The sequence below is a fragment of the Amphiura filiformis genome, chromosome 10 (assembly GCF_039555335.1).
Source record: "Amphiura filiformis chromosome 10, Afil_fr2py, whole genome shotgun sequence".
Classification (NCBI taxonomy): Eukaryota; Metazoa; Echinodermata; class Ophiuroidea; order Amphilepidida; family Amphiuridae; genus Amphiura; species Amphiura filiformis.
In genome coordinates this window covers 56,484,289-56,501,005 of record NC_092637.1, presented here as the reverse complement: position 1 = coordinate 56,501,005, position 16,717 = coordinate 56,484,289, and the positions used below count along the sequence as shown (strand labels likewise).

Below are 16,717 nucleotides of genomic sequence, written 5' to 3'. Positions count from 1 at the left end.
GCGATTATACTTGCAGATGAGGACGAAGACAGCTACTTTGCTTTAGATAATTACATGGGGTGGCAGCTATTTTGGATTCTAAATTTGTAATTGTAACATTGAATTATGTGACCCTAAAACCTACGTTCAAAGATTAAAATCATCATTATATTGGCTTCAGAAGGAGATATATCATGTTTGATTTTAGCCATATTGAGGAGGGCCATTTGGATTACAATTTGAGTAAAGACTTAGTGCTTTAGAAAGTTTAGATAAAATTTAGATACGAAATTGGATTCTGTGGCACCTAAAACCAATTCAAGGAAACTAAAATCATTGTCATATCTGCTTCAGAAGCCAACATATACCTAATTATATGATGTGGTGGTGGCCATTTTGGTGGCCAACTTGGATTTCTGTGTAAATGAAGACATCAGTGTTTTAGATCAGCACAAATTTGAATTCTTTGACCTCTGAAATATATTCAAAGACACTAAAATCATCATCATATCTGCTTCACAAGCGGAGATATCTAATCATATGCGGTGGCGGTCATTTTGGCGGCCATCTTGGATTCCAGTGTAAATTAAGACATCAGTGTTTTAGATATGTACAAATTTGAATTCTCTGACCTCTTAAAGCTATTTAAAGACACTAAAATCATCATCATATCTACTTCAGAAGCTAAGATACAGCTAATTATATGTTGTGGCGGCCATTTTGGCGGCCATCTTGGATAAAAAGATTTCCCCAAGGGGGATTTTGGATATGATGTTCTGTGATGCATTCTGCTTCTCTGCTGCAAAAATCAGCTTTTTACCAATTTTTTCCAGGTAGCACCTGTTTTTCATCTTCAACGACCATACTATTGGTGAAATGCTACACTTATTATAGTTGTTTGGCCAAAGTAGCAATATAGTGTGTATATATTTTAAAAATGTGTTGTTCAAATACACGTGGCGTGGAAGTCAGCTATTTTGAATGTAACGATTGATTTCTAACCACATGCGACATGATGTTTTTGGTGTTAATTTTCATATTTTAATTATCAGCTTTAATAATTTGAAAAACATTGCAGCGACAACCTAAAATTCCTAATCCAAAATGGCCGCCGTTTTGATATGAAAATATATTTTGATCACCATCTCATTCTAGCAACCCTTCATTGTAGTCTGGATAGTGTATGTAAAGGGAAATATGTTCCCCAGTGTGATGATAACAAACTTTTTGGAGGATACTATAAAATTGTAATGCGATTTTGAGTCCAAAATTTGATTTTCGACATCGACATCGAAGAGGAGACATTACGTTTTCTGGTCTAATTACAGTGGTGGCGGTGGTGGTTGGGATGTGTGGTAAACGAGCCACCCCTCTTGTCAAATCGTTGGATTATGCATCCCCTAACCCCCATCACCCGGGATGTTTTGTCTATAGTTAATGGCACTTTTTTATATTTTAAAGATATTAAAAGATATTGATGATATTTTGTGCATTATTCACTGTTAATAGCTCAACTCATTTGTCAAAATCGTCTGGGTGTAGAGGATGGGCGTATAACTAATAGCCAGATTACAGCCTCCACCGAATGGCATATTCAAGATTTCAATGTATACTACGGGACCAACAATGCTCGTCTGAACCGCATTAAACAGCGACATACTGCTGGAGCATGGTGTCCCCAGACCAATGACGCCAACCAATGGATCCAGTCAGCTCTTGACGTCCCGACATGGGTTTCCGGGGTATTAATTCAAGGTCGGCATGATCGGGCCCAGTGGGTGACCCAATTCAAAGTTCAATACAGCTACAGTAATGATGGTAACAATTGGATGTTTGTGCAGCAAGAAAACAATCAGGGCGATATGGTAAGATTTAATCTTCATTAATATGTTGTACTTAAAAAAGAACAGCCTGTCGTTACATCTTCTTCTAAGATTTTAAGAACAATCGCTATGAATACATTTTTATAAATCTTTCTTTTCCTTAACACAGATATTTGATGGAAATACCGATCAAAATACGGTTGTCACCAATCTTTTCCCTAAACCAGTTATAGCGTCTTACATTAGAATAGTCCCTACAGCCTGGAATCAGCGTATCAGCATGCGCTTTGAACTTTTGGGTTGTGTAGGTAAGGCATGTTGTTAAAAAGAGTTCAATAGTTAGAGAAAGATAAATCTTTATATTTAAAATAATGATTTATCGTGGGCTATACATGAGCGCAAGAAAACCGTAAGTCCACTTGCCCCCTCAACATGTATACACTAAAGTTACGTATAGTTTCTTAGGGTTTTATAATGTTTAATACATGTTCCAAGGTAAAAACATCATGAAATGTTGTGAAAGATTTGTTTTGGCCCCTGAACATTACCAAACTATACAAAACTATACGCAACTTTAGTGTATACATGTTCAGGGGCCAAGTGTACTTACGGTCTTCTTGCGCTCAGGTCTTCACATGTACACAGTCACATAACTTGTGACACATAGCACATGTCACAGACATTCTAATGGTAAACGCTCAGAATGTCACTGGTATTTAGCAATGGATGAATGTTGAAAGTAACGCCTATAGCTTCGTAATTATTCACTGTATTAACATCAATTTAACATAGAAAGAACGATGGTTTTATTTACGGGTATTCGGATATCACATTTCCCAATGTCGTTCAATATTAGCGACATCTAAGAGTTGCATTTTCCAGCAATTAGTATTTATTACGCATGCGCACTGTATTTTAATCAATACAATTTACTGCTAATTTTAAATTTGGGATTTCTCCTTGAAACACTACTTTGTCACTGACAATTTTTGACGCATGGGTTAAAGTGTGCGTAATTAAATCATCGTTCTTTCCATGTTAACCTGTTTTGAATACGAGTATACATTGCTGTTGTTTTGTATCATGCATTACAAATGATTTTTTTAATCAATAAATTACTAGATTGTCTGAAGTAGTATTAGCATTCTATTGGACATGGTGTATCATTAGCCTCAACAATTGATAAAACAATATCAATCTTTTCTTCTGAATTTGAAAACTTTACAAGAAAAGTTCTGTATGATAAACCATTAAATTGTGTTGATTTTTTGTTAATTATGATTTTGTTCTTCTTTATCAAATCAATCAATCAAACGTTTTCAAAATACTTTCACCAATCACCCATTGCTAAATAATAGTGACATTTTGAGACTCCAATAGGATGTCTGCAAAGTGTGCCAAGGTCTGTAAGTTTATGCGTAACGTACTATAAATCTTTGAGCTACATTACATTGAAAATATACAAGTGAATTATCAATATTAACGTTTATTTCATTTTACCCACACGCACATCTTCATTGGTTGCCGTATCGTCATCCCATTTTAAACCCACAATGGCTTGGTCAAGCCTACTGTAACGTTATAGCCACTGTTCCCGATGACGTCAGGTCATATTACAGTCTGGACAAATTCTACACGAAGTACACCTCTGCCTACGGCATTCCTATTCTGTCCTCCTCTGAAGTATCGGATAATGCCCTTCAAAGAGCTTGCTATGTCGTACAGTTTATGCTAGCAGATAGGAAAGATATCCGAAAAGCAATTTACGATGGAAAAGGACGAGTAGCTGTCTTTGGTGTCAATCAAAGACCAAAAGACATTCCTGAGCATAGTTCTGTGTCGGATGAAGCAAGTGATAGAGCTGCGGGAGGTTTTGGGGGTACTTTATCAATCCCTGTAACATCTATATCCGAAAAGAACCTCCTTTGCTTAAAAAACGACGGTTATTATGAGGAAGACATCCTTATTCATGAGTTTGCGCATGCCATTCATCTCATTGCCATGAAGGAAATTGATGGGGAATTTCAAACAAGTCTCCAACGGGCTTATGCTAATGCTAAGAAAAAAGGACTTTGGAAAGGAACGTATGCCATAACCAAGGATGAAGAGTATTTTGCTGAGGGAGTCCAGACATTCTTTAATGTTAACACTCATCGTGATAAAGCAGATGATATTCATCACAACATCAGCACCCGGGATTCTTTGTATAAATACGATCAGGAATTGTTTCAATTGGTTTCGGGAGTGTTCCCCTGTTCAAATGATGTTGTAAAACGGTGCCAAGGCCAGGGTAAGTTTGGAAACTTTTTTGTTGATATTCTGCTTATATCAAAGTCAAAGAAAATTATTTTAAAGCTTCATTGCGGCTGAATGCATCTGAAATGTGGTAGAGAATGATCTACATGGATAACCAATATTATAATAAGATATAGATGTCATTGATAGGTTGTACATGTACGTTGTGATGAGTCCTTGAAGGCCCGTTCAGTACTCCCAGCGAAAGTGTAAAAAATAAACAGCAAACAGCAGTATTACAAATTCGCTACTTAAGTAGAAATTCCAAGTCAAATGTTTCGGTTTGTCATACGGCTTTCAGCTATGTTAGCACATCGATGACACTAGCAAACGCGTCAAAATCTTACTTTTTTACGATTTTTACGATCATGCGGATGAGAAAATCACCGAAAATGCCTATAAATACTTAAAGTAGAAAAGGTTCTTTTTCAGATCCAATTATTCTGGTACTTACTCAGAAATATTTCAATTCCTATCAGGAATCTTGATCACTCTGTTGTGGTGTTTCTAGATGTTTGATTTCTGAGTAAGTACCAGAATAATTGGATCTGAAAAAGAACCTTTTCTACTTTAATTGAACTATGAACGATCCTGATGAATCTGTTTCAAGAGCCTATAAATACTGTTTTTTAAAAGAAGTATTGGAAATTTGAATTAATTTAATTTCTGAAACGTAAGTCGGTCATCATCTTTTTCCTACATTATCATGACTTACATTCTGTTTGGGTTTTATATAATGATTTCAGCTTGTGTTAATGACAACGATAACTGTTATAACTGGGCTGGAACTGGGGAATGCGGCAATAATCCTGGATTTATGCACAAGAACTGTCAGAAAATTTGTGGTTTTTGCAATGATTACGGTAGGAATCTACAATCCAGGAAAAAAGGTTGACACACTTTGGTATTTTGGTATATCTCTGCCCCCCCCATTCAATGTTGGACCAAGCCATGTTGTCAACAGGCCCGTGAGTGAAAGATGGGGAGTGGGGAAGGGTGAGATATAGGGGGTAGTCTGTACTTCACATAATAATGCATGTATGTTTCACTCGCCTCTCCATTTTTTTACAGGTCACGAATTTCAATTGTTTAGTGCAAGTGTGTCAACTATTTTTTCTGGATTGTAGGTCAATTTCTTTGTCCAATTCTCATTACTGCACCATGTAATCTGTAGGAGAAATAGCATTTTGGTTTAAAAAAATGAGTCATGTCAAAAGGCTGCGGTGGTGAAGCTTTTGCATGTTTGATCATTATTATGTTTTGATGGATCAAAGTGTGTGAAAATATTGGATACAAAACATAATAATGATAAAATTGGATGCTTTACGCCCAATGTTCGCTATGAGCTTTGACCACAAATCTTTGAACACAGTTTGGACATTATCTGATGTCAATGAGACACGGCTGTTTGATGTATATATAATTGGCCTCATTATTAAGTAAATGCAAAGTATAGATGGCGCAATTTATCCTAAACCATTATCCTAAACCATATTTCTTTATTTGTAAGGGTTAGGTGATTAATACCGCCATTAAAACAGCTGGAATAGGTGAAACAAGCAACAAGGACATTTTATAAACATATTTTATCAAACAATAAAATGAATTATTTGTATTAAAAGCTTGAAAGGGTCATTTCCAGTAACTAAATAGCGCCATCAATTTGGGCATTAATACATACATTTTATATCCAAAAAAGCTTTAAAAAATACTATAAAAAGTGAATAATTTTGTAAAAGAGGGGGAATTAAAGCCTAAAATTTGGTTATACATGATGTTTTGTTTGAAAAACTAATAAATGATCCCATCAAACAACCGTGGAGACCTGCTTATACGACATGTTGATAAAGTCGGGAAAAATGATACAGAGCTAGAGATATGTCCATATTTAAAATGCCCAGCTAATCAGTTTTAAGATTGTATACAACATAGCATGATTACTCATTATTGATTAGTGATTTTGTCTTTCAAAAATACATCTTTAGCTTCAATTTTTTTCTTTTGACATGTTTATTGGACTTTATCTTAAATAAAGCATTGTCGACGTTTTCCGGGTGTTGGGAGTTGCTCTCATATTTGCACACACAGTACGCGACCCCGAAAAAGTATGTAAAGTGTGCTAATAATGCCTGTGTTGATTCATGATACAAGTTGTATCTAGATTATTGGTACTCATCAAATAATATATAATTTGAGTGTATGCTCAAGGCGGTTCTTTGTCATGTTTGTGGAAAGGTGGGAATGGTGCGGATTGTATCGTTATTTCAGTATTTCGAAGTGTATCATTTGTATTTGTTCCTTTATCATCAGATTCCCTGAGCTTTAAATAAACGACGCTTGGCTCTAATTCAATTTCCACAAAAGAGAATAGGTATATTGTTGGTCTCTTTTCCTTTAACTCATTTTATGTAGCCTTGATTCAATGCTTCTGCCTTTACCTTCTTCTTCTTTCTTCTTTTTTTAAAAATCACTTTCACCCAGGGAATTGCGAGTAGACTTTTTGCTTGAAATTGAACACAAAACCCATTTGACTAGAAATACTATGGTTTATATAGGCCTATATTGCTCGTAGATCAACGTTTTGTCTGAAGTATTTCCATGTCATTCCTTGATGGCCACAGAGGGGCCTGAGGGTTCATGTTTCTGACCAGGGTTTCACTTCGCTGATCTGACCTGGGAATCCCTGCTGGCTGCTTACAATAGCATCAAGCACACTGTATACAAGAGACAGATACTTAAGCAGTTGGCAGAGGCATGGCTGGATGATGTTCTATGTATGTTGTGTGCATGGCCGGAATATAGGTCTTTATACCAATGGATATAAATGAACAATTGATAGAAAAAATGCATCAGTCTATAGATAGCCTGAGGACTCGGAGCAAGTCTAATTTTATGGGTTAGTTTTCAGAATCGAAGCCGTATAACCGTTCGGGTTTGCTAAGGAAAGCAGCAGGGGGTGGGTGATGGGGTTAAAGAGCGACATTTGCTCTTTACCTCAACCAGATTACAAACTCTAAAAGACATATGATCCGTTAATATTCCATCAACTTGTACTAGCTCATTGTTTTTAGAGAGCCACTAATAGAAAATATTTTTCATTAATACTAACAGATACGCTTTCTCAAGAAGTGTTGATAGGCAGTCGCAATCTTCGGATGGATTGCCGAGGTGAGTATGAATTAGGAATGTGATCTTAACATCGCACTTGTCATGCTTGTTGGTCTTGTTGCCTTAGGTCAAAAACGATTGCTGTATTAGAGTTACCCACCCTATCCTAAAATTGGGACCGATCTGTATTCATAAATACAGGGTGAGTCAAAAAAGTGCAATTGAGAAAAGAATCCATTTTTTTAAGAACTGAGGTGAACCTTTTAGGTTATAAAACATTAATTATGACATATTCATCCGTGACCTTGTGTGAAAGAATCAAGGAATTAGCATTTACCGTTTTGTTTTTATGGCACATTTTATAACGATACCCGTGTACCCGATTTTATTGTTTGACCAAGAGACATCTAAAATGTCAAGCCACTCTGTGTAAGGTAGATTTGGAACAACTGCCATTGTCATAGCATTGAAATAAAATGGAGCACCTAAAAGAGGCCCAATGAGAGATTCATTGAGAGATAAATACACAACGTGTAGCCTGTTTATGACCAATACTTTGGGGTACCTTCACAGCGATTTTGCATCACCGATGGGTTTTGTTCAGTGGAAAACAATGCTCCAAATAATAAATAATGTGCGCATTCAGCAAAAATTAGGGCAAATCTGGGTGCTTTTTGTTAAAAATTGGTATACTGATGGGTTGCAAAATTTATTTTGTAAGACACTAACAGATCGTGTGGCTTGTTGGAGATTTTATAATATGCTATGATCCAGTACTCTACACAGGTGCCATGGAGATATTCTTATTCTTTTGATGCTTTATAGTTTTGAGATGATTTTATTTTTGTTTCATTTTACAAGTGCTAGTTTAAACGTTAACATACCAATACATTGGGCACATTCAAAAACTATTTGGTAAAGACAAGAATGTTTTTAACATTATTGAGAAACGAAATGTCAGTTTTTTGTCTTTTTTTTTTCAAATTCTTTTTGGACATATCTTCTAGGTTTAATGTGTTGACACTGGTATATTTTAAATTATAGAACGAACAAAGGAGCAATTTTCAGAGCAAAAAACAATATCTTGAGACACTCAACGTAAATTACCAAATAAAGTAATCAATAAATGGATAATTTTCTTCTGCGTGTTTTGATAATTGGCTTGCAATATATACTACAAATTTATTTCCCCAAGTTATAACAAATTGAATGGAAAATATGGCATTTCAAAAGTTACACATCTGAGCTATGCCCCCTTCAGGGTGATTCCTATCGGCTATTAGCTCATTATAGCGTGACACATCAACGTTCACGTGCCGGGCAAAAATTGAAAAAAAAAATTATGTGATTATGATGAATGTCTATATAAATATCTGTGTAAATGGACCTCTAGAGGAAGACCAGTACACGTGTATTGATAGAATCATTTAGTATAAAGAAATGTTAAATCAAATAAGTAACTCGGCAAACAAACACCTCCCTAAAAAAACATTTTTAAAACGTTTTAAACGGGTTATATTGTTGGGTTTTGGTTAGATTAGGGAAAAACAGTTTATTCAACATTAAATGTCGGGGTTTAAAAAGGTCATGAAAAGTTTTAAAAAGCTAGTATATGAAAACACATTAGAAAACACTTTTAAAATGCCATGTTTTGTTGCAAACTTTTCCAAAAATATTTCAAAATATTTGCAATATATTTTGTCAACCACTTGAATAAACATTATTTTAGAATATTTTGTGGCGATGTTTCCAAAAATGATTTTAATGTCATAAAAACGTTTTATACTCATAATGTCCTTTATATAACCCGACATATAAACGTTTTCTGACACATATGTATGGGAAAGTGTAATACCAAGTTTAATTGAAATAATGCTATTATTAACTATTAAAGAAACAATTTGCCACGACCGTCTTGGTGTAGAAGATGGTCGGATAAGTGACATCCAACTTAGAACTTCTTCCGCCAGAGAATCACATGCTGCTGGCTCTGCTCGTCTGAACCACAAATCAGGATGGGTGGCAGCGACCAGTGACAATAACCAATGGATTGAAGTAGATCTAGGCGGCACAAGACGTGTTACCGGTGTGTTAACTCAAGGGCTGAATTCAGTCACCAATATAAAATATTGGGTGACTCAATTCAAAGTTCAAAGCAGTAGTGATGGTAACAGTTGGGAGTTTGTGCAGTATTCCAACAATCAGGACGATATTGTGAGTGCTTATCTTCCTTTTTATTTTAAGAACTGCATGTCTTATATCTCACACCAGGCTAGCTACTAATTTATTTTTACCCATCTACTAGAATTCTAATTTATTTAAATTTAGTGCTGGATTCAATCGATATATGTTGAATCCAATCATCCCTAGAGCATGCCAGACCGGCCCGGCAGACCGGATTGAAACAATTGATCAACGATATTAGATAAGCAAATGGAAGATCTCAGATCGGTGGACATCGTGGGTGACTATGTATACTACAACATGGATCTCATCCATGATCGTTCTGGCAAAGACAGAAAACCCAGCTTCAAGGTAAAGAAAATAAATGGTACTTCACCAATAAGTGGAAAAGACCTCCTTGTAGAATGGGTGGAATATTTCAATTCTCTTCTATAATACTACAACAATGGACTTCTACATTGTGAACTGCCACCACCTGCTAGTCAGCAATTACCAATCTTATAACCTACATTCAGCGTGTATAGTGAAGGCATTCACGCAGAACGGTATAGCCGATTTTACCAAAGATCGCTGGATATCTTGTGGTTGCCTGCGCCACAGCCGAAGGAAGATAATGAGCTATTTATTAATACTTTCTTTTATATATATTTTAAGGTGAATAACAATGCCGCCATACTAATGATGTAGCTAAGCATCCATCTGACAAGACTTTGATATTATTTTCTTCTTTATTTCAGATATTTAAAGGAAACACTGACACCCATACGGTTGTCACCAATATTTTCCCAACATCAGTTAAAACGTCTCGTATCAGAATTGTCCCTACAACATGGAATCGTTGGATCGGCATGCGTTTTGAACTTATTGGTTGTGTAGGTGAGGGTAGAAATCAAATCTCGACCGCCGGTTGAGCGGCGATTAGCAGCGGTTAAACCGCATTTCATTGTTTAGAACAATAGAAACCGGCTCCAACCGGACGGAACCACCTGTAACCGGTGGTCGAGCAAAAGATCTAATTTGCATAAAAGCTAATTATTTATGAGAGCAACTAGACCATAATGCATTATAATTATATTAGAAACACTTTGACCAAGTATGCAAAATAAAAGTACCCTGAACATTTATGAGCTTTTGCAGTCATGTTGTGCTCTTGAGTAAGGCACTTTACTTGGGTACTGGCATTCTTAGATGCTTTGAGGGTAACAGACTCGCTGTGGAGGTGTAACGAAAAAGAGATGGGCACTCCGACCTGTCCTTTACCTTTACCTTTTTGTAGTCATTCTAGCACATTAACTTTATTGATTATTGCTGAAAATAATAAGATACACAGACATTTTAAATTTATATTACTGTATGCTATATACTGTATGTTCGATTTGCTTCAAACAAAAAACATACATAGAGCACTGGATAAATGTAAAAAAAAAAGTTACATAATTTTTTTTTCTGATTTCTTAATCACCATAATAGCTCCATACTTTTGTCAAAGTCGTCTGGGCGTAGAGGATGGGCGGATAATTGACAGTCAAATCACAGCTTCTACTGAATATGATTCTGATGATATATACTATGGGGCCAACAATGCTCGTCTGAACCGCGTTGAAAAGAAAGGTACTTCTGGAGCATGGAGCGCGAAGATTAGTGACGGCAACCAATGGATCCAGGCAGCTCTAGACGTCCCAACATGGGTTACTGGCGTGTTAATACAAGGGCGGCATGATCATCCCCAATATGTGACCCAATTTAAAGTTCAATACAGTAATGATGGAAAAAATTGGAAGTTTGTGCAGCAATTAAACGATCACGGCGAAGTTGTGAGTTTTGAATCTTCATATGTAATTTAAAAAGTGTGTGCCTTGTATTTATTCTAACATTTTATACAGTTACGAGGAATATGTTATTAAACTGTGAGGAACATGATGCAATGAGATTGTATTCAAGTATCTTTATTACACAGACAGCTACATAACACAATTTGCCATATATTATATGTGCCCATCCACCACAAACTGGTCGTAAAGTCGGCATTTTTCATTTTCAGATACAATCAAAAACAGTATATGGATTTCTATGTAAAATATATAAGGAATTTGACCTTTGATGAACCATATTTTCACGTCCAGATATCCGATGAAGCTGGTTGAGGTGTCATTTAAAAGCTGAAAGTGCATTCTGCAATAAACAGAAAATGATCTAGAGCCGACTTTACTACCACTTCGTGGTGGATGGTCACATATTAACGATTTATCCTTGTCATCATCATGATAGGTATTTGACGGTAATGCTGACCAAAATACGGTAATCACCAATCTTTTCCCAACACCAGTTATAGCGTCTTACATCCGAGTACTCCCTACAGTCTGGAATGGTGGGATTAGCATGCGCTTTGAACTAATTGGTTGTGTAGGTAAGCCACGCTGTTCTAGCTACCTCCAATTGTTCCAGAAAGGTCAATCTAGATTGAAGAACATGTTTGTGATATTAGTCTTATTATATGAAAGGATTGGAGCAGTTAAATCTATTTTTGTGTACAGTGGTGGAGTCAGAAGGGCAGCGTGATCTTTAGGAGAAGCATAGAGCAGAATATAATGTCAAACGTTGTATTGGCAATGTTGGTCCTTACGGTTAGAGTTTCAGCTCCGCGCGCACTGTCTCACAAAATAGCAAAACAAACCTCATTTGGAGCTAAAATGGTCTGAAATTGAAATGAGACCATTTTAGGTTTTGAAACTAAATGAAAATTGTAAATAATTGTTTCACATTTTTGGGAACACTAAACGCATTACAGCGCAGGCCTGTACGAAAGAACTCTCTTGCGTTATAAGCATGACACCTGGTTGTACCGAATCACCCCATTTCACAAATTGGACGTTAATTTTGTACCTTCATTGATTAGCAACACATTCCAATATGTCAGCTCTCAAATCGGAACAATAGGACAAGCAAAGCTTGCGTTCGTTGATTAGGATAGCTAACATTCCAACAACATGACCCACGAATCTCTTGTAAACTGATATGTGATGTGATCAAGCAAAACATACTGCAGTTACTGTCCGTTTTCCTATACACAATACACAGTGCTCTCACCATTGACGCGTGACCTCTACAAATGATGTATGTTGGAAGAATAGACACTTGCCTAGTTAACATCACTGTGTGAAAAATAACCAGCCAATATTTAATTTATTCTCCAAACTTCTAGCAAATATGTTTCTCTAACATGACCTAAAATTACAGCTAGGTTAGATGTTCAAAAATGGTCGCACTTTTGTAAAATATGAGTGAGGGCAAAGCATAGCTAGCTCATAGCTAGCCAACTCCCCGTGTTAATTGAATGGAGATTTGACAGAAAATATTGAGCTATATTGGTAACGGACCGCTCCGTTCTGAAGGATGCCAAAAAAAAACGGTACAAGCTACATTTAAACTATTCTAAATAGGTTCTAGAAAATATAGTTTTGTAACATGTCCTAAATTTTTAGCTAATTTAGATGTTTGGAGAGGGTCGCACTTTTGTGTTTTAGGAAGGATATGTAAACGACAGATAACACCAAAAATATGAAGAAATTATTTCCAAACCGTGTTAAGTCAACAATCATTATGTTGCTCATTTTGAAGAATGCTGGTTAACAAAAAGCAGGTCATTGTCTCATTTCGTGAACAAAGGTACACATACCATTGTTCCTTTCGTTTCCTTTATAATCGGTTACCCAACTGAAGCTATAATACCAGCTTTATTGCGATGTCGCACATGTAAAACAGACACTTGTGCACAACCAGAGAAGATCTGATTTAATCAGTTGAGCTGCTTCAATGAGTGTTATCTTGGTTTAATAGCTTTTAATGGGGTTTAAGTCCTGCAAAGGTCGAGATGAATTCTACTGTAGACATGACTGCATCATGATCAGTCGGAAGTCGGAATATTGATTTTGAGATATGGACCAAGAACGGAAGTATTTCCTTTTGTTTCCCACTGTTTTGGAAACTCATTAACTGCTTGTATCTTTTAAACTGGTTGTCAAAATTCAGTGGGTTATTCAGCACAACGTAGCCTTAAAAATATTGTTTACAATCCTAAAATAAATTGCAAATTGATTATCTTAAGACTGATTTTGCATGATCACACCACACATGTTACTGACTTGGAGTATGACATGACGTCATGCATGGTGTGTATACAAATAACAAAAATTATAAGAAAAATGTTTAATTTATTAAAATCCACTTGTATATGTCTGTCTTTTGTAGTACCGCCTGCGAATAGTCGGCCGGGGTCGGTGGATTACCACCGTAAGTATATCATCTACAATGCACTTCTTTAAAACTTATAAATCCACCAAGCAAACATATCCACACATTCCACACCTCTAAGGGAGTAATAATATATACTTTTTTTACGGGAGGAGTGTACACGTTGAAACTGTCGACCTACGTTCGTTATATTTATGCATTGTTTGTAGGTGACGCTATGGTAACTGCTACAACCATACCTGTAGTGTTGGTAGTTGCAGTGGCGGTACTGTTGACAATTGCTGCAGTGATATACTATAAAAGGTACAAGCATCTGTTTGTTATAATTGCATCTGTTTCACGAACAAAAATTCGTTTCCTTGTATCATATCAATTGTTATAGCTTCTGATATAGTTTTAGTATTAGATTTAGTTTTAGGCTGGAATTTTCCTCATAGTTTTAATATTTTATTAACACATGGGGTAGAATATTGCCCAAACAATACTACTGGTGCACTTATTAAGGACGTACTACTATTAAGGACTACATACTATAGATACCTAATTGTTTTGTACCTAAAAACTTCAACACGTAATTTGACTTTACTTATAATACTTCTAAATTCGTTTATACCTTTAGGAAAAAGACTTTGGACGCAGGTGTCGTCAACTCAGCAACAGTTCCATCGAATGCGCACGAGTCTAAGGATCCAGAGGAGCAACATCCTCAGGACAATCAACATGAAATAGCTCTCGAAAATATTGATTGATTTTTAGTTAGTATCATGTTAGAAATGGAGAAGTTCTGTCTTCCCGTCTGTCTTCTGGAACTCAGCACACAATGTTAAAACTATAGTAGACTAAGTATACTTTTGCAAGATTACAAACACTGGATGATTTTGAAATCACTAGTATTTACAATTCCGGAAAAAGTTAGCACCCCTGTACTAATTAATTGGAATGCATGCCGTATCAGAATTGCAGAAGTGAGTGAAACACGCATGTAATAGTATGAAGCACATGCAGACCGCCCTCTGTATCTCATCCTTCGCAATCCCCATCATTCAATGTTGGAGGATACCGCGGACCAGTTGTCAATATGGCTTGGTCCATCATGAAATTGGGCGAGCGGGTGCAGAGATATACCAAAAGATATGAAAAGTGTGCCAACCCTTTTTCCCTGGATTGTAGATTGTCTACCTGTAGTATTTGACATTATTCATTAAAACTTGAGAACATCCGTTTCAGGTTCTGTAGTATATTGCCAGCCAATTATTTAAAATATGTATTAAGGTAAAGGTTTTAATAATGTTTGCACGTGCTAGTATTGCACTAAAACATAAACTAGTCAGGCAGTTTTGAACTATTCAGGCTGTTAGTCAAGTCGGCTTGACTAGCTTGAGGTTAGTCAAAACCGTAATTAAAACTTAAAATCCGGCCTGACTAACCTAAAGCTAGTCAAGCATGCTTGACCAACAAAATAAGTTGTGCCCGACTAGCTGGCGATATCGAACGGGCAAACTAGCCAAGACGGTTTGACTAGCTCTAGGTAAGTCAAGCCGGACCTGGTTGGTCAAGCCGGCTTGACAAGCTTTAGGTTAGTCAAGGCGGGCTTGGCTTGACTAGTTTTAGGATAGCCAAGCCGGCTTGACCTGCTTTAGGTTAGTCAAGTCGAGGACGTTCGTAAATTTCATCTCATAATACTGAATTGCGCAACCGCTTTAAACACGCATCACAATGGAAATTGCTTTGAAATGACTGCCATACATAGTTGTCTGTTAGTTAGATAATGATCGGAATGTAAAGTTCATGGTTGACAACCTGGCACCAGCATCATTGTTAGCAACATTACTGTTTATATTTGTAAGAACTTTTTGGTGATTTTTAATGTATATTGGGATATTTTGGATTTACACATACGATTGCAGAGTTTAGAATCTAAGGTAAGCATAGTAAACATGATAAGTACTGATAGTAAGATTCACCTTTTGTAAGTGCCTCCATGGTCTAGTGGCGAGGATAGAACGATTATAATCTTCAGATCCGGGTTCAATTCCCCAAGAAGGTAAGCAGTGGCGTACCGTGGCCGCCCCAACCCCGGGGGGCTGAAGAAGAAACAATTTTGCCGCCCCTTCATTAACAGCCCGAAAAGGTTGACCCAATTTTTTCACGGTCGTTTGAAAAGTGAAGAGCAAAAAAAAAAAAAAAAAAAAAAGGATTTTAGGTGCTAGCGCCATAAAAGCAACCTTTTTAAAACTTTTTATGCTTTTTCAATTTTTGCGCCCTTTTTCTTTGCTAATTCGTTTTGCCGCCCCATTCGTTTTTGCCGCCCCTGTTTTTGCCGCCCCTTCTTCTTCCGCCGCCCCTTCATTTTTGCCGCCCCCTACTTTGACCCCGGGGGGCTGGCGCAACCAAAGCCCCCCCCCCCAAAATACGCGCATGGTAAGTGGTCATATTTCTGCTGTTATCGTGATTACCGGTAGGCCTACCAGGCAAGAGGATTTTCTTCAAGTGATATACACTGAAAACATAAATTGGTCAGTATGGCCCGCAGTATGGCTAACTTTACGTTAGTCCAGATGGTGCCCATTTTGACTAACACAATGTTAGTCATGCAGGCTTGCTACCATGTGTGACTAGGTTTGCCTAGTCGTGCACGCAGGACTAACTTGCTTGACGAACGTAAACAAGTAGTCATGCATGCATAACTAGTAAACGACTAACATTAAGTTAGTCAGGATGGTGCCTATTTTGACTAACGTAACATTAGTAATGCAATTCTAAGCTAGTCATGCAGGCTTGACTAACATGATCTAACATAACGTTAGTCAAGCAGTTCTAAGCTAGTCAGGCAGTATTTTGACTAGCTTGCATGACTAGTGTGCTGCAAATCACGTTAAAAAAATTGGAAAAAAGAGACAAATGTGACAGTTTACATTGTCTGGCGGGATTTATTATCATAGTTTTTGCGTTATGAAACTGAATATATTTACTTGAAAAAATCCTCTTACCAGGTAATCATGATGACAGCAGATTTATGACCACTTACCTTCTTCGGGAATTGAACCCGGATCTGGGGATTATAAAGCATTCTATCC

At 36.8% G+C, this 16,717-nt stretch overlaps 1 protein-coding gene across 1 annotated transcript in view; it reads left to right on the top strand.

Moving 5' to 3' along the window:
- LOC140161994 (uncharacterized) overlaps positions 1-15,781 on the top strand; it is a 39,801-nt gene extending 24,020 nt beyond the window's left edge. The window contains exons 7-18 of the mRNA XM_072185285.1: positions 1,489-1,844; positions 1,972-2,110; positions 3,370-4,092; positions 4,844-4,960; positions 7,209-7,265; positions 9,100-9,419; positions 10,127-10,265; positions 10,860-11,203; positions 11,658-11,796; positions 13,638-13,679; positions 13,850-13,943; positions 14,260-15,781. Coding sequence (XP_072041386.1) covers positions 1,489-1,844; positions 1,972-2,110; positions 3,370-4,092; positions 4,844-4,960; positions 7,209-7,265; positions 9,100-9,419; positions 10,127-10,265; positions 10,860-11,203; positions 11,658-11,796; positions 13,638-13,679; positions 13,850-13,943; positions 14,260-14,389 — 2,600 coding nt within the window. The 3' untranslated portion in view covers positions 14,390-15,781. The remainder of the gene's footprint in view (positions 1-1,488; positions 1,845-1,971; positions 2,111-3,369; positions 4,093-4,843; positions 4,961-7,208; positions 7,266-9,099; positions 9,420-10,126; positions 10,266-10,859; positions 11,204-11,657; positions 11,797-13,637; positions 13,680-13,849; positions 13,944-14,259) is intronic.
- The last annotated feature ends 936 nt before the right edge of the window (positions 15,782-16,717 follow it).